This window comes from Herpailurus yagouaroundi, unplaced genomic scaffold, assembly GCF_014898765.1.
Source record: "Herpailurus yagouaroundi ecotype Mexico unplaced genomic scaffold, PumYag 195, whole genome shotgun sequence".
Lineage (NCBI taxonomy): Eukaryota > Metazoa > Chordata > Mammalia > Carnivora > Felidae > Herpailurus > Herpailurus yagouaroundi.
Window position 1 is genome coordinate 12,620,075 of NW_024412426.1, and position 22,232 is coordinate 12,642,306.

General features: G+C 36.3%; 1 protein-coding gene across 5 annotated transcripts in view; it reads left to right on the forward strand.

Moving 5' to 3' along the window:
• HMCN1 (hemicentin 1) overlaps positions 1-22,232 on the forward strand; it is a 492,563-nt gene that overhangs the window by 280,784 nt on the left and 189,547 nt on the right. For all 5 annotated transcript variants that reach the window (XM_040446605.1, XM_040446604.1, XM_040446606.1 and 2 more), the window contains 9 exons: positions 1,042-1,172; positions 1,338-1,485; positions 3,716-3,842; positions 7,119-7,273; positions 14,600-14,878; positions 15,388-15,669; positions 16,393-16,501; positions 17,735-17,904; positions 19,182-19,336. In XM_040446605.1, the coding sequence (XP_040302539.1) occupies positions 1,042-1,172; positions 1,338-1,485; positions 3,716-3,842; positions 7,119-7,273; positions 14,600-14,878; positions 15,388-15,669; positions 16,393-16,501; positions 17,735-17,904; positions 19,182-19,336 (1,556 nt within the window). The remainder of the gene's footprint in view (positions 1-1,041; positions 1,173-1,337; positions 1,486-3,715; positions 3,843-7,118; positions 7,274-14,599; positions 14,879-15,387; positions 15,670-16,392; positions 16,502-17,734; positions 17,905-19,181; positions 19,337-22,232) is intronic.

Below are 22,232 nucleotides of genomic sequence, written 5' to 3' on the forward strand. Positions count from 1 at the left end.
TGTGTGTGTGTGTGTGTGTGTGTGTGTGTGTGTGTGTGTGTGTGTGTATGTATTTTCCCAGAGATATTTTATGCATAACAAGAAAATATGAATATATATTTTATTCTCTGTTTTTTTGTATAAAAAGGTAAACATATAGGAGAATACTGTATACATGGCTCTACACTTGTCTATTTTACTAACATATCTATCTTGGGGATTATTCAATATTCCTAACCCTTATTTATATCTACATAGCATCCCACTGTATGACTGTGCCATGATTTCCTTAACCTTCATCTATTAATGATGAACATATAGGTGCAACCAATTGTTTGTTAGTATAAGTAGCACTTCACTGAAATACTTGTACATTTGTCATTTTGCAGCAGTCACAGGTTATGTTCATTTTAAAATTTCATTGACGCATCTGAGTGGCCCAGTCAGTTGAGTGTCTAACTCTTGATTTCAACTCTGATCATGATACCAGGGTCATGGGATCAAGCCTTGCATTAGGCTCCACATGGAAACTGCTTGAGATTCATTCTCTCTCTCTCTCTCTCTCTCTCTCTCTCTCTCTCTCCCTCTCCCTCTCCGTCTCCCTCTCCCTCTCCCTCTCTCCCTCCCCCTTGGCCTCTCTCCCCTGCTCACACACTGTCTCTACAATACATACATACATAGCAATTTCATGGATATTGGCTTTCATAGACACGGGGCAGTATACACTTCCATCAGCGAAGTAGTGAGTCCCACATGACTTCATTAAGACCCTAGCAGTTTGCATTTTCAGTGGTATGTGGACTAACTAGGTTTTCCTTAAATGTATCCTAAGTTTTATCTTCACTATAAAACTCTGAACTAACAGAGTAAAAATTTAATAAGGGTTACTATATATATTGGTTGAGATATTTCACTTTATGTTAAGGCATGTGCTTAAATTATGACCAGCCTTTCTTAGCTATCATGTATCTCAGAATTTGCTTTCTAAAGGCCTGTGTAAAGAGACTTCATAAATAATATTTGTTATAAAATTGTCTAGCCATGACTTCTCTCTTTTTGCAGTTCCTCCAGTAATTAAAGATAAAGAACAAGTAACAAATGTATCTGTGTTGGTCAATCACCTGGCCAATCTCTTTTGTGAAGTTGAAGGTACTCCTTCTCCTGTCATTATGTGGTACAAAGATGACGTCCAGGTAAATGAAGACATCAAAATATGCATAACTCATTGCATCCGCCTCTGAAATAAACCATTCAGATGTGACTTTCTCATTAATAGTGATATAAAACTTTTACATCAATTCTTAATTATGCATTTGTATTAGGATTGGAAATAACACTGACCATTTTGGCCTTTGAAGGTGACTGAAAGCAGCAGTATTCAGATCACGAACAATGGAAAGATATTAAAGCTCTTTAGAGCCACTCCAGAGGATGCAGGAAGATATTCCTGCAAAGCAGTTAATATTGCAGGCACTTCTCAGAAGTATTTTAACATCGATGTGCTAGGTAAGGGAAATGGTCTTTTAAAAAAACTACAGTTTTCAGGGACACATGGGTGGCTCAGTGGGTTAAGAGTCTGACTCTTGCTTTTGGCTCAGGTCATGATCTCCCGGTTCATGAGTTCGAGTTGCGCACTGGGCTCTGCGCTGATAGTGCCAAGCCAGCTTAAGATTCTCTCTTTCCTTCTGTCTCTGCCCCTCCCCCGCTTGTGCTCGCTGTCTCTCGCTCAAAATAAATAAATAAACTTAAAAAAAAATACTACAGTTTTCAGATGCATTTCTTATAATTGAGTGGAGCTGACAGTGTGAAAGAGCAAAGAGATTAGAAAGAAATTGATAAGAGAAATGTAATTTGTTCTGGTCTGCCATTATTTTGTCTTTGATTTGGTTAACCAGAGTCATATGCTATAGAATGTTTTAAGCTATTGATTATTTATCATACAGAGATGTCTGTGGATGTTTGGTACTGTATTACACATAAAATAGTAAATTACTGCTCTTGTCAATTTCTCCTGCTAGGCAGGCAGGAAATTCTCTGGGAAATAATTATACAGGATGATGCAGAGTAAAACTCATTAATGTTGTCGACATCCGAAGCTGCTAGGTTGTAACTGGAACTGGAGGAGATAGCAAATGCTCCTTTCCCTGCATTCTGATTAACTCATAACTAAATCACCTCTGCCCTGATTCTAATTGAGAGGGGAAAATTCTGAGTGCGGGTAGAAGAATTGGGATATAAATTGGGTTATGAGGCATTTATAAAATTTTAATGGTAATCATAAATTTAAAGTTTTGTCATTTTAGCTTGTGAAATTGTATTTTCCAATTAAAGTTTACTTTGTGATAAAATGAATTCCTCCCTTTTCAGTGTTTTGTTCATCAAAATGGGCATATGTTTGTCAGTCTGGGGTGGAAATGAAGTCTGGGAATGATGCTGCATTCAAATTGCCATTTTTAAACTGCTTTGCATGAAAATAATCCCTCTCATTAGTCTTCTCAGAGCCTGAAGTACTTTGCATTTCCTCTACCAAATTTATCCTTATATGTAAGCAAAGACTATAACAAACACACTAAGTAATCTTTCCTATCATTAGTCTCATTGCTGTTATTTCTCTCAGCACTCATTTACTTTAAATTCTATGTGCTGATGACTCCCCAAATTTTTATTTCCAGCTCAGACTTCTCTGGATCTTAGAATATATATCTTGTCTTTTCCACAGTGTCTTGACTTGAATGTCTCAGTGGCATATCAAACAGAAATGTCAATGAGTATCTGTTCTGCTCATCTTCAGCGATGCCCATCACAGCACCCCCATCCACCAGCTTGCCTCTGCTAGAACCTGGCACTCATCTTTTCTACCTCCTCCTCCCCAACTTAATAAATCTACCTACATCCTGTTAAGTCTACTTCCTAATCCAATGTTAAACTATCTACTTCCTTTCATTTTTAACTGTGAAAGTATCATCATTTATAAGCCGAATTAAAATAGCCTCTGAACTGCTCCCCTTCCTCCACTCTTTGCCGCTGAAATCCAGTCTTCATTCCCTAGCCAATGTGATCTCCGAACACAAATCTGATCACACCCCTTCTCTATCGACAGAGCTACTTTGGTGGCTAGTCATTGCTCTGAAGATGAAGACCAAACATCTTAACATGATATGAAGGGAGAGGATTTCAAAGTCCAGGAAGTGTACAGGAATTCTTCAATATTTTGATAATTCTGAGAATAAAAACTAGCATAGTCGTTTTCATAGTATGTCCCCCATCCAGGCGTAGCCTAGGGGCCCTTTAAAAGAAACAAGGGTAATATACATTAAATAGCACTATGTTGTAATATGTCAGTTTTGAACCTTATAAGATTAATATTCATTATGTCATTCATTTTCTAAAATGTACAGCACTAGTAAATTGCATTTTATGAGCTTCACGGCTCACTTATATTCCAAACTCTTTTTGCATATGGGTTTACTTCTCCTCAAAATGAATTAGTTCTAATCAACCATAATTCTTGCAGGTAATTGTCCTGCTAGCAAATTTTTTATGAATGTGTTCCAATATTTAAATTTAACATTTGGGTGGGTCTACAGATGCAATATGAAGGTATTTTATGTGATATTTTATTTGTAATATTAAAATCTTACTGAAATACTATAGAAATCATTAATAATCTGCTCTCCCTCCCCCCATTCGTTTTTGCTAAATCATAGATTTTCATGATAAAATGTCTTTGTTCAAGTTCCTCCCACCATAATAGGTGCCAGCTCCCCAAATGAAGTCTCTGTTGTCCTCAACCATGACACCACTCTCGAATGCCAAGTCAAAGGCACTCCCTTCCCTGTTATTCACTGGTTCAAAGATGGCAAGTGAGTACCATGTCTCTATTTGTTGCAAGGGTCCAGTTGATAGAAAATATATGTGGAAATCCATGTGGATTTTCTCCCTTTTAATGATTTTAACCACATAAATATTATTAAATGAACATGAAGGAAAACAATATTGTTGAACGATGTTCTCACAGTCTTGTAATACCTTTCATTCTTGTGATTTATAAGACTATAAATGCTGGGAATTTATTTTAGAAACAGAGGAACTCAAGCTTATTGGACACTACATATTCTGCCCATAGGCTCAGAATAAAAAATGAAAAATGCAAGATCCAAATGCAGAGAAAAGTTTGCTTTTACATGGGATTGTTTGAATTATGAGAAAAGAAATTTATGACAATAAGATGAATACTCAAGCTAGCTCTATAAATGGACAAAAGGAAACAATCACAAAAGAGCAATTAGATATTTCCCAGACTTCAAGTTCAAGGGCTACTGAGGTTTGCTTATACTGATATGGCTGTATTGATTCATATTGTTCGTGACAGCTTATTTCTCACAGCCTAGTCTCAATTTGAGTATCATTATAGTTTCTGAGAGCAGGTGTCTAAGACTTAAGTAGCAAAGAGTAGCAAAAGTTTGTATGCAAACTTTTAATAAATCAGTAAAATTGACAACATAGAAAAATGTATGGAGGATATAACCAGGCAATTTAAAAATATTCAGTTAAGCAATAGCTGTATTAAACAATACTCTAGAGACTGTGCTGAGTGAAATAAGTCAGGGAAAGAATATACCATATGATTTCATGCATATGTGGAACTTAAGAAACAAAACAAATGAGGGGCGCTTGGGTGGCTTAGGCCATTAAATGTCCGACTTCAGCTCAGGTCGTGATCTCATAGCTCGTGAGTTTCAGCCCTGCGTTGGGCTCTATGCTGACAGCTCAGAGTCAGGAGCCTGCTTTGGATTTTGTGTCTTCCTCTCTCTTTGCCCCTCCCCCACTCACAGTATGTCCCTCTCTCAAAAATTAATAAACATTAAAAAAAAAAGAAACAAAACAGGTGAGCATAGGGAGGAAAAAGAGAGGCAAACCATAAGGCAGACTCTTAACAATAGAGAACAAACTGAAGGTTGCTGGAGGGGAGATGGGCAGGAGGATGGGTTAAATGATGATGGGTATGGAGGAGGGCACTTTTGATGAGCACTGGGTGTTGTATGTAAGTGCTGAATCCATAAATCCTACACATGAAACAAATATTACACTGTATATTAACTAACTGGAGTTTAAATTAAAACTTGGAAGAAAAAATGATGCTCACTGTCAATAATTTGGAGAATGTAAACAAGAAAACATGAATTTTGCTTTTCACAGTTCAGATTGGCAAAACAAATAAATAAAGGTTCAAACAATGCCAAATGTTGGCGAGAGTGTGGTAAATAGATTAGTATTCTGAAAGGCAATTTGTTGATATCTATTCAAATTTGAAGGCCCATATGCTGTAATGTAGCAAATACACTTTCAGGTTCTAGGAGAGGGAAACGTTCATGCACATCCACATGAGAGCAGGTACGACAATAGGTAATATTCCCTGCAACACTGTGGTGGCAGAAAAGTGGAAACTGCTTAATATTTAATATTAGGAGATGAGTAGATAACTTACAGCATAGTCATATTTTGAAACACTGTGCAGCAATTAAAAAGAGTAACATCAAGCTATAGATATCAAAAATATCTCTACAGCTATTGTCAGGTAAAAAGAGAAAGTAGAAAGAACAAAGCAATACCATTTACATGTAAGAACTAGATTCTTTTGGGAAAACATTAAAGCGTGAAAATGTTTAGAAAAAAAAAAACTTGTGAAAAAATGGAAACCAAACTTACAAAGGTGAGATATCTAGAGAGAAGACTCACATTAGGGGTAATAAATCAAGCAGACCTTTTCTTATTATAATACTTCCTTTTATGTTTATTTAAAATTTCACATTCCTTGCATAATTAATGATCAATAAAAGTTTTAAAGTTACTTAAATTTGAGTAACATTATCAAGTATTCACTTTTTAAAAACAGTTAAAATGCATTAAACTAAGGTACTTTATTCTCTCAGCTTTTGAGAGCTTCCTACAAAGTGACATGCCAAAAAATCGTAAAGGATGCTACCACAGAACATTAAATGTGTTTCCATTTAATTCTGTAGTCTGATGAGACTTCTAATCCAGCAGTGCATCTAGTTATTTATCATGGGCTAAGTCACTGCAGATTTTTTAAAAACTAGTTATGGGTCTTCCTGAAAGAAGATCAGTGGATTTTAAAGGTATGAATTTTAGGGGGTGCCTGGGTGGCTCAGTTGTTTAAGCATCCGACTTTGACTCAGGTCATGATCTCCTGGTTTGTGGGTTCAAACCCCGCATTGGGCTTTGTTCTGACAGCTCAGAGCCTGGAGCCTGCTTCAGATTCTGTCTCTACCTGTCTCTCTGCCCCTCCCTCTCTCTCTCTCTCTCTCTCTCTCTCTCTCTCTCTCTTTCTGTCTCTCTCAAAAATAAATATACATTAAAAAAAGATATGAATCTTAGGATATTATAGACTTTACGTGATATTTCAATTATTACATAAAGCTGCTGCCAGTTATGTAAAGTGAGCATTGTATAGTATTCAATAAATAACTGTATAGTAGGAAAAGACTTCCTTAACAACCATATATGAGTTGCTTTTGACATAAGTATATTTAAGTACTTGTGATTATAAAAACATTCATATTTACTACAGTATCTACTTTTTAGAAAAGCTGGCAGGATCATTGCCTTTAATAAGTAATAACCATTCTATTGTGAATACTTTTCCAGGTATTATAATGATATTGGTTTAAAACTAATATTCCTTGGCCTCAAGCTCCTATACTCTTAGTTTTACTTTACTAAATGATGATAGAAATTTTGGCTATGAAAACAAATAAAAAAGATGAAGAAGAAAAAGGAGGAGGAGAAGGAGGGGGAGGAATGGAAGAAACAATGAAAACACTACCAGGTTTCTATTAATACTTAACAAATAAGTTTGAAATGAGGGAACTTTTCATCTCACAGTAATCATTATCTAACTTTCATTAATGAAAATAATGAATAATAATGCTTTAGTAATTCCATTTTTCTGAATAAGAGTACTAATATCATTGTTTATTTTTTTTAGATTCATAGAGAAAAAAACCTTGTTTCATATTTTTAATCTCCTAGGACTTAATGATTTTTGTTGTTATTAATAAGAGAGGAAACATAGGAAAATAAAAATGGACCCATGGAATGCAATTTATTTTTTCTAGGCCTTTATTTTTGGGAGATCCTAATATTGAACTTCTAGACAGAGGACAAGTTTTACATTTAAAGAATGCACGAAGAAGTGACAAGGGTCGCTACCAGTGTGCTGTATCTAATGCAGCTGGCAAACAAGCCAAGGACATAAAACTCACGGTCTATAGTAAGTGTGATTTTCGTATGCTTGTTTTGTTATTATCAATTCCCACTATTATTGAAAATCAGGGTTTAATGTTAACTGTTCTTTTATTCAATGCTGAATAATTTGGACTGCAACTTACATTAGAGGAAAGATCCTAGTTTCTGTGTTCTAGACTAGAACATTGCATCCAATTTTAATGTATTTTGTCATCACATCTGGATTTCTTTGAGAGGTCTAGTAATTTTCCAATGATGTCACTCAAGACGTCTGGCATTTCCTGATTGATTAATATATAATAAGTCAAATGTCTAAATCCTTAAAAGACTTTAAAAAGAAAACCCAGAAACCTCTAAAAAGAACTGAGATACATGAATTGAATGAAGCCAATGGTATGCAAACCATTCAGTTGTTCTGTTTTCAAACCATCTTGGTCTTTATTCTGACCACAGGGTGATATTTTAAATGCCTTATGTTTGTGCCACCATTTTCTTCCAGCTAAGTCCCTACCAGAGGATTCAGCCCTCATTTCACTAAAAATCTCAATATTCCCTGAAGCAAGTGAATTCCAAGGTCATTTAATATTTTTTACACACATAGACATTAGGTTGCAGGCACAGCAAATTACCCAGTAATTCAATAGGCCAGTCATGCTTATTACTGTACTGATTTCTGTCTCTCCACAGTGTATGACACTCAAAAGTGTAGATACTTCAGGAATATCACCTCTTTACAGGATCTTCCCAAGCCAGTCAGTCTTGCAGTCACTATTGTCCAAGTTTATTTTCTTCATAATACATATCACTGTCTGATAGGTTATTGCTTAATTATGGATTTATTTACCTATCTGCTACACTTCGTAAGAGGAAAGCTACACTTCGTAAGAGCAGGGCCTAGTTTTGCATGTTCCCTATTTTAATGTCTGATACCTGGTAGCTCTCAAGAAATGTTTGCTAATAAATGAATGAATGGTCCAGTGATATACTGTCCAATATGGTAACCATTAGCCACATGAAGCTGTTGAGCACTGGAAATGTGGCTAGTTCAAAATGAGACAAGCTGTAAGTATAAAATATAGGTCAGATAAAAAAGACTTAATTTGAAAATATACTGTAAGATATCTAATTGATAATTTTACATTGATTATATCTAAAATGATTATGTATATAATATATATAATATTAAGTATATTATATGTTTATATATAAATAGCTAAATTATATATTATATATATTATGTTTAATATATATAAATAATATATAAATATTTATATATATTTTAATATATTATTTGTATATATTTTAATATATTGTATATATTTTAATATAAATATTTATATATATTTAGTATATATAAATAATATAAATATATATAATAGTTTAATATATTATTAAAACTAATTTCCTCTGTTTTTAATTCTTTTGGTGTGGCTACTAGAAAAATTTTTATTATGTAGATGGTTAGCATTATATTTCTATTGGACAGCACTGATCTAATCATTGCTAAGAACTTGGGCTTCTGGGACAGACGGACTTGGGTTGAGATCCAATTTCCGTCACTCACTAGCTTTATGACTTTGGACAAATTGCCTACCCTCTGATCTTCAGTTTCCTCATCTGTAAAATGGACATAATAATAGCACCTATTTAATAGTGTTATTGTGAGGATCAAAAGCTAGATACCTTACTGGGTCACCTGGCTTATACTGAGAGTTTACTAATGTTACTCATTTTTCATTATTTACTTAGTGATTGTATTGGCTTACTAGCTTGACTTCTATATAACTTCACTGGATTGCAGATTTCCCTTTTTCAATGTTAGTGTCTTTATATAAAGTTTAAGTAGCTCTCTTGAATCAAAGAGATTTTATTTAATGCATGCTTTTAAATCATTTCTACCTATAAATAGAAGCCTTGGAAGAATCTAATCATGAAAAGACATGTCCTCCAAAAAAAAAGAGTAGCATTACTGAAAGATTGGCAGTCATGAATCCAAGTCAAACATAAATGTTATTGCCACCATTGATCTCTTACCAGAACCAGACATTCAAATAATAGGTGCAAAATTTCCCCTAAGCTTTTGAGTGGTCTTCTCTACATTGTTGTATCATTGCCAGTGTCTATGATGCATACATTTTGGTGATTCTGTAAGACACCTATTTCCCAAGGACTTGGGTTCTTTTATTTCAGATCGTCTTGTGCAGTCTATATAACGCCTTCAGGCACCCAGAAGAGAGGGAACTATAATGATTAAAATTTCTAGGATTGTCTGAGATGAAAGATATTATGACATTGTGAAGTTTTGATTATTATAACTAGGAAATAATGCATCTCCTTTCTAGTATGCTTGGCTGCACCTCCAAGTGGGTAACCTTAAGCTTATTTTATTTCACTTATGAAAATGCTTTTTATTCCTAAGAATGAATGAAACAGATGCCATAGTTGGGCTGTCAGGAAAAGTTATGTAGATTTCAGATTGAGAATGTGTTTTGTATGACATTTGATTCATTTGTTTTCCTTATTTACATACCAACATGAGGACAAAACAGCTGATGCACTTGAAAGGCAGAAATGCACATTGTGCCCGAATAAAGAAAGAAATAGAGGCAGAATAAGAGTGAAAAATAAAAGATGGAGTGGGGGGGGGGGGCGGAGAGGGGGGGGAAAGATGTGAAAAAAGGAAGGAAATAAAAGAGCTTTTAATGTCCCAGGGGGAGATTGTGTAAATTCATAGCTATTAATTCTGAGGCAAAGATTTTTAACTTGAGGTCCGTGTTTGAGTTTAAGAAGTCTAAGTGCTTCTCCAAAGTGTGTGTAAGTCTTTGAATGTATATGTGCAGTGCATTTTAATGTGCAGTGTGTTTATTACCTTTATCTGTAACAACCTTCGTCAAACAGAAATAAGGTCCCAGAAAAGTATATATGAATTAAATTGAAATAGGAAGTGACGTTTATTTGGCAAATTTAAGCAGTAGATGGTGTGTTGTTCTGACGTCAATTAGAAATGTTCTTTGAGTAATTTTTCTCAACTTCAAAAATGCAGATATTTTCCAGTACAAATGATATTCCTTTGTAAAACATTCATGGTGGGTAGGGACTTATTTGAACATATGTTCTTGCTTTCATTAATGTGTCATCCAACTAATTAGGCTAGCCAGCTGATTTAGGCACTTTGAACCAAAAGTTTGATATATGTTTACAGATTAACATATGACATAAGTAGTCTCAAAGCAAAATTAAAATTTTAAATCTGAATAAAATGCTCTTCCTTAAGGTTTCAAAATGGTGGCTTGAATTTGTATTCATTAATTGTCTATAGCAAGACTTGGCAAACCTTTTGTATAAAGGGCAAGATAGTAAATATTTTAGGTTTTGCAGACCATGAGACAAAGTCAAAGATACTATGTAGGTATTTATATATCAAGATAGAAATAAATTTCTACTAATTATCTATTGATAAAATTCTTTTTTTGAATAGTTTTTAAAATTATAAATTTTTTTGTCATACAAGTCTACAGATTGGATTAATGGAATTCTTTGGAGGGAAGGGGTAATATTTTAAGTGGAGGTCAAAATTAGTGATCCCTCTCACTAAAATTGATTGCAAATGTTCATGTTAATGTCAATGTTGTTCTATAATGAGATTTTATGTATTTCCTCTTGGAAAATGTTTTTTCATGTAGACAGATACTGTCAAATACTGACATCAGTTCACAAACATATTATTTTAAATGACCATACTCATTGTTTGGAAGGCATTTATAGAATTCTCTTATATTCTTTTGATAATTGACTTCTAGCATGCCGTATCGCAGACTGAATAATTAAAGGTTCATTCTCAGAGATAAATGAACTTTGAACATGGAAATTTCCTTTGTATTTTTATCAAGGTCTAAGAGACATTGCTGAAACTGAAATTTGAGCTCAGAAAATATATCCAGGGCAAATCTGTAGGGCAATGGAGATCTCAGTTTTGTTTGACAGCATGGAAAATGTATAAATGTCGCTTGACATAATTGTGATTCAGACAGAATGACTACCATAGTATAAGTTTTGCACTTAAGTGCTGTTTTGATCTGGTAATTTTAGGTTGAATTCATTAAGAAACATTAGCAAATTTGTAGCAAAAACCAATTTCCAAAATCATTCAACAGTATTCAGTAATAGTGTTCGAGGACAGTTCTTTTCATTCTGAAAAAGTAGTCTCAGCACTGAGCTCAAAAAATTAAAATATAAGTTTAGCACCATTAAGGCGCTGAACTGCTCAATGGTAGACAAGTCTTTATATTCAGCTTCTACTTATAACAAAAAATTCATGGAACTGATGATGTTTAAGTCCATAAGAGCAAATAAAATATACCATTGACACTTCTGGTTCCAGAACATTGAGTATTTTACACAGAGTGCTTGCTGGTAAGTAACAGAAGGAATATAGACTTTTAAAACCTTATATTTTAATAAGCTTTATAAATTTGTCTGAGCCTTTTCCTGCTGCCATCAGTTGTACCATATCTTAGCAGATTCCACTTCAGGTTGTAACGAGTTAGTGTTGGGGTTTTTTGGTTTGTTTTTTTTTTTAAGATTTCTTTGAAAATATTTTTTGTCTGTAGTTGTTCCACGCAGACTATTCTTAGAGACTAATTCTTTAGTTTCTTCAGACTTGGCATTGACTCCTCAAACCAAAAGCAGTATCAGTAACATCTGTTAGTTTGCCAAGAGCCAAGAATACTGTTCAGAAAAGTTGCCTTTAAAAAAGAATTAACTATCAACGTTGCTCCCAGTGGTCTCATGTCTTCCAGCAATTATTGTCATGCAAAGGCTAATAATCTCAAACAAAGATTTAAGATTTCTGTGGACACATTTCTGTGACTACTGACTGTGATCATCCCTGATTTTAATTAAATCACTGTTGGTAAATGGCTTTTCTTGCTTGGCTAACATATGAACCACTCAGAAAAAAAAATTTTTTTTGGTTGTAGCCTCATTTTGACTTTTTATTTTTGAGAAGAAATTCTGTTATTATGAGTCAGTCCATTTTACATTTTATGATTTATCCAACTGTTGTTTTCCTTTGAATTGGAGATAACATGATGAGTCTAGTGTGTTGGTGTGTATTGTAATCTTTCAAAACAGCAATAGTATTACAGCAATAGTATTATTACAAAATAAATGATGCTTTGCCATTCGTTTATAACAAAATAATCCTCACTGTGTTGTGCTTTAAAAAGGTGTTTTAAAGTCTACTTTTCTCCTTCTTGTTTTGACATGAGAAGTATGCACTGAGAATAAAAATAAAATAAAATATCATGCCATGGTGATATGCATGGCAATTTGAAATGCTGTTGAGTTATAACTGTGTCACTTAAATTGATGGTAAGCTCAGCAGGAGTGAGAAGCAATGAGAACACCATATTTGCTATTTTTTTGCAACTACCTGACTCAGTTATTAGAGGGAGAAAGTAACCATAGACAATATGTAAACAAATCAGTGGGACTATATACCAATAAAACTTTATTTACAGACACTGAAGTTTGAATTTCATATAATTTTTACATGTCACAAAGTAATATTAGTATTATTTTGATTTTTTTCCCAACCATTTAAAAACGTAAAAATGTATTCTTAGCTTAGCATCTCCATGCCTCACCTATGAGCCATTGTTGGCTTCTTTGAGCTGTATATTAAACTACCTTATAGGAAAATTATCCTACCACCAGGTTTGCTTCACACTGTAGTAGATATTTCCTTAAATTATGTGTGACAAAAAAGAAATGTGTATATGAATGTTTGTCACTGTGAGCTAGTTCTGAGAACGGTTATCAGAAAATATTATGGTACTCTATTCACATCCAGCTCTTGTTTTCTAATATCTTTTTCCACTTAAAGGAACCAAGGCTTCTCAGGAAAATGGTTAATTCAGGGCTGGAGCAGGGAATATACAAGATGAGCCTACAGCATGTAGTAGAGCCAGAAGGTAAAAAAGTACTAAAATAGTAGCATGGCGTGAATATGCCAAAGGAACATAGGAGCCAAATGAAATGGTTCCCAGTGGTCAAAACTGGATTGATCTGAACAACAAATTAAACCATGTAGTATTTAGATCATAACCCAAGGTATAAAATAAGTTTCCATGAATTCATGTTGATATAAATAAATTGTTGAATAAGTGAATAAATTGGAGACGAGAAACAAAGTTTTATAGGATAACTCCAAAAAAATTAGGTAGGTGTTCTCCTCTCAAGAAAATAGAACCTAACTCCCCACCCCGTATGTATGGGCTGAAAAGAGTGATCCCTTTCCCCCAAAAGGGGGAAAGGAGAGTAACTTTATGAAGGAGAAACCTAGCAAAAGCTACCACAACCAGATTATTAAGGTTAACATCATCAGTGATAAGTCATGCTGATGATTTGTACCTTTGATATGATCTGATGAGGAGGGTGTTTTACCTCCGTGATCTTCCTTCTGAAACCTATAACCTTAGTCCAACTGTAAGAAAAGCATTCTAGAATATACCCTATTCTAAAATAAAAGTTTCATAAAATAATATTAAGGTACTCCCAGTTCAGGCACATGCCATTTGATTTCTTTTAACTTGTTGCAGTTTGTAGCACAAGCCTGGAATGACCAGAGTCAAAAGATGTAGCAGGATTGAGCCACTTGAGTCGTTTTTCCAACTCACACAGAGTTCTCATGTGGTGTGAGGCCAGGAATGTGGTTGCTAAATTACAGAAGATGTACATGTAGCTGGTTAGATGAGTATAGTTGAGTGAATGAACTCTTGGCAGCTAAAAAAAAAAAAAAAAAAAGGCAATAACAACGAAACAAAAACCTGTAAGAAGCAAAAGTTGGCAGATTCCGCAGCTCTTCCCAGTAACTGGTTCTGAAGGCACTTAGACCTTTAGTATTTTGCGGGGAGAAGGCATGCAGTTGTACAGGATGTGACATTTCCTGGTCCCTTGGCCTCATTTCAAATGTATCATATCCACTTTAAGTGGGGTTTTATTTTGTTTCCCTTTGTTTGTTCAACATAACTTTCTTAGTTATGTAATGAAGGAGACAGACATGTATATCATTTCTATGGTCAAACTAGTTATGTAACGATCTTTTGGACTTAAATGAACCCCTGAAATGAACCCTGTGACTTTCTGCTCTTACTGAAATCAAAACCCAAGAGGAAGGTGATAAAGTTTGAAAAGACAGGCAGTTGACTATCAGTAGATAAATCATTGAGTTCCTAATTGTCTTTAATTCACATCTACTTTAAATGCATTCTTTACAGCATTTAGGAGTCTGGTACAGATGCTAAAGCTAAAGCTAAAAGACTTGTTTCTTTTCTGCAATCCTTTGTAGTACCACCTAATATTAAAGGAGGGAATGTCACCACAGAAATATCAGCACTGATCAACAGCATAATTAAACTGGAATGTGAAACTCGGGGACTTCCAATGCCTGCTATTACTTGGTATAAGGACAGCCAGCCAGTCATATCCGGCTCACAAGCCCTTTATATTGATAAAGGACGATTTCTTCATATCCCTCGAGCACAGGTTTCTGATTCAGCAACATACACATGTCATGTCACCAATGTTGCTGGAACTGCTGAAAAATCATTCCATGTGGATGTCTATGGTAAGGAAAAAATACGTGCTGTAATCATATGCCTTTCTGTCTATGCTTTCAAATATGCCAACATCGAATTCATTCACTAATAAAGTCCTGGTGGGTTTGGTCATTTTCAATATGCATGGATAGAAATGGGAAGAATTTGTCCCATGACTTGGAAAAAATATTTTAAAAAGATACAGTTAACAAGAGGCGGTCCATTCATTTGCCCAACCATTTGTCCATGGCACATGGAGCATCTATACCATTTGGTTTTTATGGACGAGGTAAAGTTGTTTTCAGGACTAAGAACATTCTCTGCTGCTATCTACCCTTTGTAAGCGAGACGTAGCACAGAGTATCCCACAATATTGACAGTAGTTGCAGATCAGCTAACCCAAGAAATTCTTTCCTTAACAGCTTAGAAGGAGACAGACATGTATATCGTTTCTATGGTCAAACTACATGAAAACAAAAATCTCCTGTATTCCACTGGGATTTCGAAGATGCCTGAAATGTTACTTTTTTCTACCTAGTTCCTCCAATGATTGAAGGTGACTTGGCTGTGCCTCTGAGTAAGCAAGTGATTATTGCTCATTCACTGACACTAGAGTGTAAAGCTACGGGCAACCCTCCTCCAGTTCTCACCTGGTTAAAAGATGGCGTACCTGTGAAAACCAGTGACAACGTCCGTACAGAAGCTGGTGGGAAGAAACTAGAAATCTTGAGTACCCTAGAAGCCGACCGGGGACAGTATGTATGTGTGGCTACCAGTGTGGCAGGAGAAAAGGAAATCAAATACGAAGTTGATGTCTTAGGTAAATAAGGATGCCACAATCTGGATTCCAGATTCATAGCAAAACCTGACCATGTTATTAAATGTTTTTTGGTCATGGAATCATGAAATGATGTTACAGAAGGTTCAGTTGTCTGTTCAACTCTGGACCTGCACATTACTGAGTGGTGGATTTATCACCAGACCCAAGATCTAAGAACCCACGTAAATCTTCCACTGATTTTGACAGGCACACTTTGTATTTGTAAGTGCATTGATGCATTTTACATCTATGACAATATCTGATTGCAGTGAGTGATAACGTGGTCCCCTGTCATGAGCGCTATGCTAGACAACAGGAAACTTTGTCTCTGGGCTTTGGGAAGTCATCTTGCAACCTTTTTAGTCTCTGGGTTTTTTTTATAAATTAAAGACTTTTGAACAGAGGCCCAATTTTTGAGGATCATTTCTCTTATTATTATGAAAATAAGCAAACTAAACTATGAACTAGCTTTATATTCAGATGGCATCAGCAGCACCTACGTGGTAGATTAATTGAGAAAAATCCACAGTATGTCAAAAATACATTCCCCGATCCTAGCAAGTATGTATGGTAAAGTTTATTTTATATTTCAAATCCCCTTGGTGTATCAAATCCCTATGATACTTGTCAACCTTCTAAACTGCAACTTAGTACTGCTTAAAAGAGTAGTATATTTTTTCTTGTGTACATTTCTTTGTATGCTACATCTCTGTTGTTTTCTAGTGCCACCAGCTATAGACGGAGGAGATGAGACATCTTACTTCATTGTGATGGTTAATAACTTACTGGAGCTAGATTGTCAAGTGACAGGCTCTCCCACACCAACTATCATGTAAGGGTTTTGGTGTGTCTTCTAAATACCTCCCCCTTCTTTATTTGCGTGTTTTAGAGCTATCTTGAAAGAAGTCCTGTGTCATTAAAAGGCGGCCATATAAAATTATATTCCTTATGCTCCTCTTTTAAAAGACATACTCTGTGGGGCGCCTGGGTGGTGCAGTCGGTTAAGCGTCCGACTTCAGCCAGGTCACGATCTCACGGTCCGTGAGTTCGAGCCCCGCATCAGGCTCTGGGCTGATGGCTCAGAGCCTGGAGCCTGTTTCCGATTCTGTGTCTCCCTCTCTCTCTGCTCCTCCCCCGTTCATGCTCTGTCTCTCTCTGTCCCAAAAATAAATAAACGTTGAAAAAAAAAATTAAAAAAAAAAAGACATACTCTGTATACAAAGGCGGCTTTTGCTTTATAATAACAGGGCCCCTAAATCTGCTCAATTAGACGAATTCCATTTATGCTCTGAGAAATACATTTTCAGTTTATAGAGACAGACTAGTAAGCAGTATCTGTCAGATCTTCCTGAGGAACTGAAATGTTTAATGAATGATTAAATAAAAAGTAATGTACTGGACATATTAGGGAAATAGAGGAAGTTACCATGCATATGTGTTTACCAATTTCTTTTCTTATTTCTTCATTCACAAAGCATTTGTGAATACCTAACCTTTCATTTCCAAGGTGCAGGATATGCAAAGGAGCAGTTAGTCAACTAAGAGAATAATATATGTTCACATATGATTATAAAGTAAAATGGAAAGTGATAACTCATAAGAAATGAAAAAATACATAATGCTATGTGGTTTCAGTCTTTTATTTTACAGATGCTTTAGGAATGTATTCACTTTGCTGGTTAATATTGTTTAAACATCTGAAGTGAATAATATTTAGGGGCATTTGCCTCTTTCTGTTCCTTAACATTAATAGAAGAATGAAGAAAACACATAGCTATTGGGGCTCCAACAATATGCCAACTTCTGTGTTAGGCCAGCTTTACTTTTTTCTTTTCCCCATTATAGTTCACTATATAGAATGGACAAATAGAGAATTTGGCAAATACAGTTGAGAATTTATATATCTATGTATGTACAGAGACATTTTAATATATAAATGGTTCTAGTTCCTCCGAGATAAACACACACACACACACACACACACACACACACACACACACACACCCCTCTAGGAACTTAGTTTTTAAAATATATCTCCAGACTTCTTTTTGCCTTGTTTCTATAGGTGGCTAAAGGATGGCCAGCTAACTGATGAAAGGGATGGATTCAGGATTTTGCTAAATGGACGCAAATTGGTTATTGCCCAGGCTCAGGTGTCAGATACAGGCCTTTATCGCTGCGTGGCAACAAACATTGCTGGCGACCACAAGAAGGAATTTGAAGTTACTGTTCATGGTATGCTGAAGAAGAGACCAGAGCATTACATTTAAAATTAGCTTATGCACTGGGTCATTATTTAATTCAGATGGTAGTTCAGTAATCTGGATAAATCTTGAGTTGTGGAAAGTAATATGAAGTATGTGAATTTGAGTTAAGTTGTATGGCAGATTGGAAGGTACTTTACTAACACAGAGACTTAACCAAGAGACCTGTGTAAATGAATATACAGAATTCAAATGTTAGTGTGATTCTGCATAGAATGCCAGCGTCTGAGGAATGAGGCCAAATAAGATAGAATAGGCAGGCAGCAAGTTCTAAGTAAAGGGATTGTGTCCACTCTCCAGAGTTTAGTCAAAACAGGAGGGAGTGTGAATAAAGTCATTTCCAAAATAGAAGGTAAGGATCCTGTTCTGCAGGATCCAGGGTATGTAAGAATATTCACAGAACTAGCACAGAAGGATCAGAACCATTAATGTAATGACGAGGCAACCCTCTGCCAGGGTATTATATGTCTCACTTGTCTGCAGATGTTGGGAAAGTAGAGACTGCGATGGGAGACTGGAGAGCCATTTGGAACCCTCAGTAGAGGTTTCTATGAACATCAACATTTTTCCCTCTGTCCATGCAGACTTTTTTACTGCCTTTCCAATCCTGGGATGAAATATAGCTAACTCTGTTTCTCAGTCTCAATTCCAATTCTGGCAGCTTAAATCAAGTTACCATTCTGTATTCAATAGTCTTACTGGGGTCAGAGTCTTGCGGTAATAAATACAGGTACAGGAAACCCACCCTGATTTAATGAGGTAGTTCTAGAGAAAGAGAAGATCATAATAGATTGGGAAAACACACCAAAATGTGTAAGCCAAACATACATGCTGATTACAGTTGCTATAAATATATTTTACTTATTCTTTGAAGAATAGAAATCCACAGTTAAGAAATAGGTCATCTAAAATTGCTGAAGACTAAATTAAATGCATGAGATAAAATTATTTCATTGTTTGTTAAAATGGGAATTTCCCCTTTTCTAAATTTTAAAGTTTCAGGTTCTTACATCTGGATTTTTAAGTATTTGACTCCACTGATTATGGTTTTTGTTCCCTCCCTCCCTCCCGCTGTCCTTCCTTCCATCCATCCTTCCCTCTCTCACTTCTTCCCTTCCCCTGTTCTTTCTTTCCTTTCCTTCCCTTCCCTTTCCTTCCCTTTCCTTTCCTTTCCTTTCCTTTCCTTTCCTTTCCTTTCCTTTCCTTTCCTTTCCTTTCCTTTCCTTTCTTTTCCTTCCTTGAATCTAGTACCTCCAACAATCAAATCCCCAGATTTTTCTGAGAGAGCTGTAGTGAAATACAAGCCTATCACTTTGCAGTGCATTGCCAATGGCATTCCAAATCCATCTATTACATGGTTAAAAGATGGCCAACCTGTGAACACTGCCCAGGGAAATCTCAAAGTAAGTATCAATATTGCTTAGCCCAAAATGTGAAACCTACCTAGATCTTCTCAGAGCTATCACATTCTTCTTTCCTAATTGTAGATTTTCCTGTTGGACAGACTATAGAAAATTTACTAAAACAGTATGTGTTTTCCTTATAGTTTTTAGAATTTAGCTTAATATTTTGATTTGAAGAATGAAATTAATTAAAGACTAATAATGATACTGATTTTAACTTACTGGTTGGTATTTTTATTGTTTGATGCATGACTCTTAAGTATTGAAAAAATGATGTTTCATGGATGAATGAACAGTGTTCATCCATATTGACTCAGACTATCCCCAATGTGTTTATCATATACTAAGATTGAGGTAAAATCATATTTACGTAAACCTAAGTGAAATAAGTCTTGAAAAAAAATACTTTAGTTTATAAGCTTCCAGAGGACAGAGACGCTGTCTGAATAAATTCATTTCTGTATCCTTCACTCTGAGTATAATCTCTGGCATAAAACTTTACCTCATTACATATTTTTAAATAAATAAATATATTTCAAACTTAGATAATCTAAACAGTGAATTTAAAAATCTGAATTAATAGATTTTGCTCCTAGGACCAAGTTAATTGACTAATGTGGGCTTGAACTTTGCTTGTAGTGAGTTTGCAGTAATGAGCGATGTGCTGAGTTCTCTTCCGAATAAGAAGTGATGGGTATCTGCTCACTTATTATTCCTATTCCAAGTCCTATGGAATTAATTGTATACATTTGTGCTAGTGAGAGATTCATTATGAAGCTTTAAAGCATACTGCTTGTAAGCAACTGTTTCTCTGGGAAATAGGTGTTTATAACATACATATATAAAACTTTAATTAGAAACTATAAAGAGTAATATTAAGAGAAAATATGGAGAAGTATGAGAACTGATATTGTGGAAAGGCTTTAGACATGAGGGTAATTCATAGAGAAAGTCTTTGAGCAGAGATCTGAAGAATACATAGGAACTGAATGGGTGACTTAATGGAAGAGAACTGAGTAGGGTGTTTCAGAGAAGATGTGTATGGGCAAGCAACTTAAAATAAAGGAGAGCATGACACCCCCTGAGGACCTGACAGCAAGCCAGGGGACTGAAGAGAGCAAGATGAGGTGGTATGAGAGGAGACCAAAGAGTGGGTAGAAGGCATTTAAGTAATGTTAATGGTTTTATTTGTACTTAAATACATGAGAGATCTTTGAAGAGTTTTAAGAGAGGAGTGACATAAGCAAATCTTCACTTTAAATAGTTACCAGACCCCTATAAGATAATGAGTTGAATGAAGGAGTTAAAAGTAGATATGTGGGCAAGGGTGGTCCAAGACAGCAGTACAGGAAGATCCTGAACTTACCTCTTCCTACAGACACCAAATTTACTGCCACATATGGAACACTTGCTCTGAAAAAGATATGAAAACTAGCTGAACAGCTCTTCTATGACAAAGGGTAAAAGGGCAACATCAAGATGGGCAGGGGAGGCAGAGGTGCAGTCTTGCCAAAAACCACACCCCTGGCATGGTGACCCTCAACAGGGAGGGATCTCACAAGTCTGGAGCTTCTCCCTGAGGAGATGGGGCTCCTGCCCTATGTCAGGCATTTAAGCCCTTGGGACCTGTACTGGAGAGATGAGCCATAAAACATCTGGCTTTGAAAACCATTGGACCTTACATCCGAGAGACCCCAAGGACTGTAGGGATCTGAGATACCTCATGACTCACATGCACACTTACCTGCCCTGGGACCTAGTGTAAAAGTTTAAAAAGTACCTAGACTCTATGTGAAGGATATTCACTTGCTAATTTCTTTTTAAACGTTTATTTTATTTTGAGGCAAAGGGAGGGGCAGATAGAGAGATAGAGACAGAGAATCTCAAGCAGGCTCCACGCTGTCAGAGCAGAGCCTGATGCAGGGCTCTGTCTCGTGAACCATGGGATCATGACCTGAGGGGAAATGAAGAGTCAGATGCTTAACCCACTGAGCCCCCCAGGCACCCCTTTATTTGCTAATTTTAAAGCATCTGCCAGAGGGGCAGGGACCAGTAGGGACTTTCTCCAGGGACAGAGGTCCTGGGAGGCACCAGTTTTGCATTCTTCCTCTACCTTGCTAGCAAAAGCAGATGTGCACAGACACAGCAATCTCCCACTGCCTTGCTGCAGTGGAGCGCGTGCTCTGCCCCCAGCACTCTTTCCATGCCTTGCTAAAGCTGCAGGCATGCCCCACCTCAAGTTCTCTCCCACTACCTCACTAAAGTTGACAGGCAAGCACAGTCCACACAGGAGATACCCCTTCCTGGACCTAGTGGCCAGAGGAGCTTGTGTGCCAGGGCCTATGGGACTGTAACAATAACCAGAAAAACAGTTCTTGGCAGGCTACCCCACCCAAGGCATTGCACAGACAGTAAACTGGAATATACTCCTAGTCTGCTGGTGAAAAAGGCCCACCACTGGTCCTTGAGCTTCAACCTGAGGGATGGGCTTCAGGTTTGCCATCCATGTAGAGACTCTGAAGGCATTCCCAGGGAACATAGGCAGGGAGACACCACCTATGTGTCCTCCCTTGGCCTTGCTATATATAGCTCACTCCTAGGAAGAAGCATATACTCACATCTGAAGCCCCAAATTCTGTAATTTGTCACCCGGGGACACCTCCAGATCCCCTGGTCTTAAGGCCAGCAGGGATTACAATTGCAGTGCCATTTGTATACTTTAAAAGCTGCTGCCTGAGGATCATGGCTTCCAGTCAGCCTGAAGCCAGGTACTGACCAAGATCTGTCTCTCTCTCTCTCTCTGGAGCACTGACAGGTCTTGAAACACTCTTAACAACTGAGACCTATCAGGAGTAAATCAGGCTACTTAGTCACAAAATGTGAGAGACAACCAAGA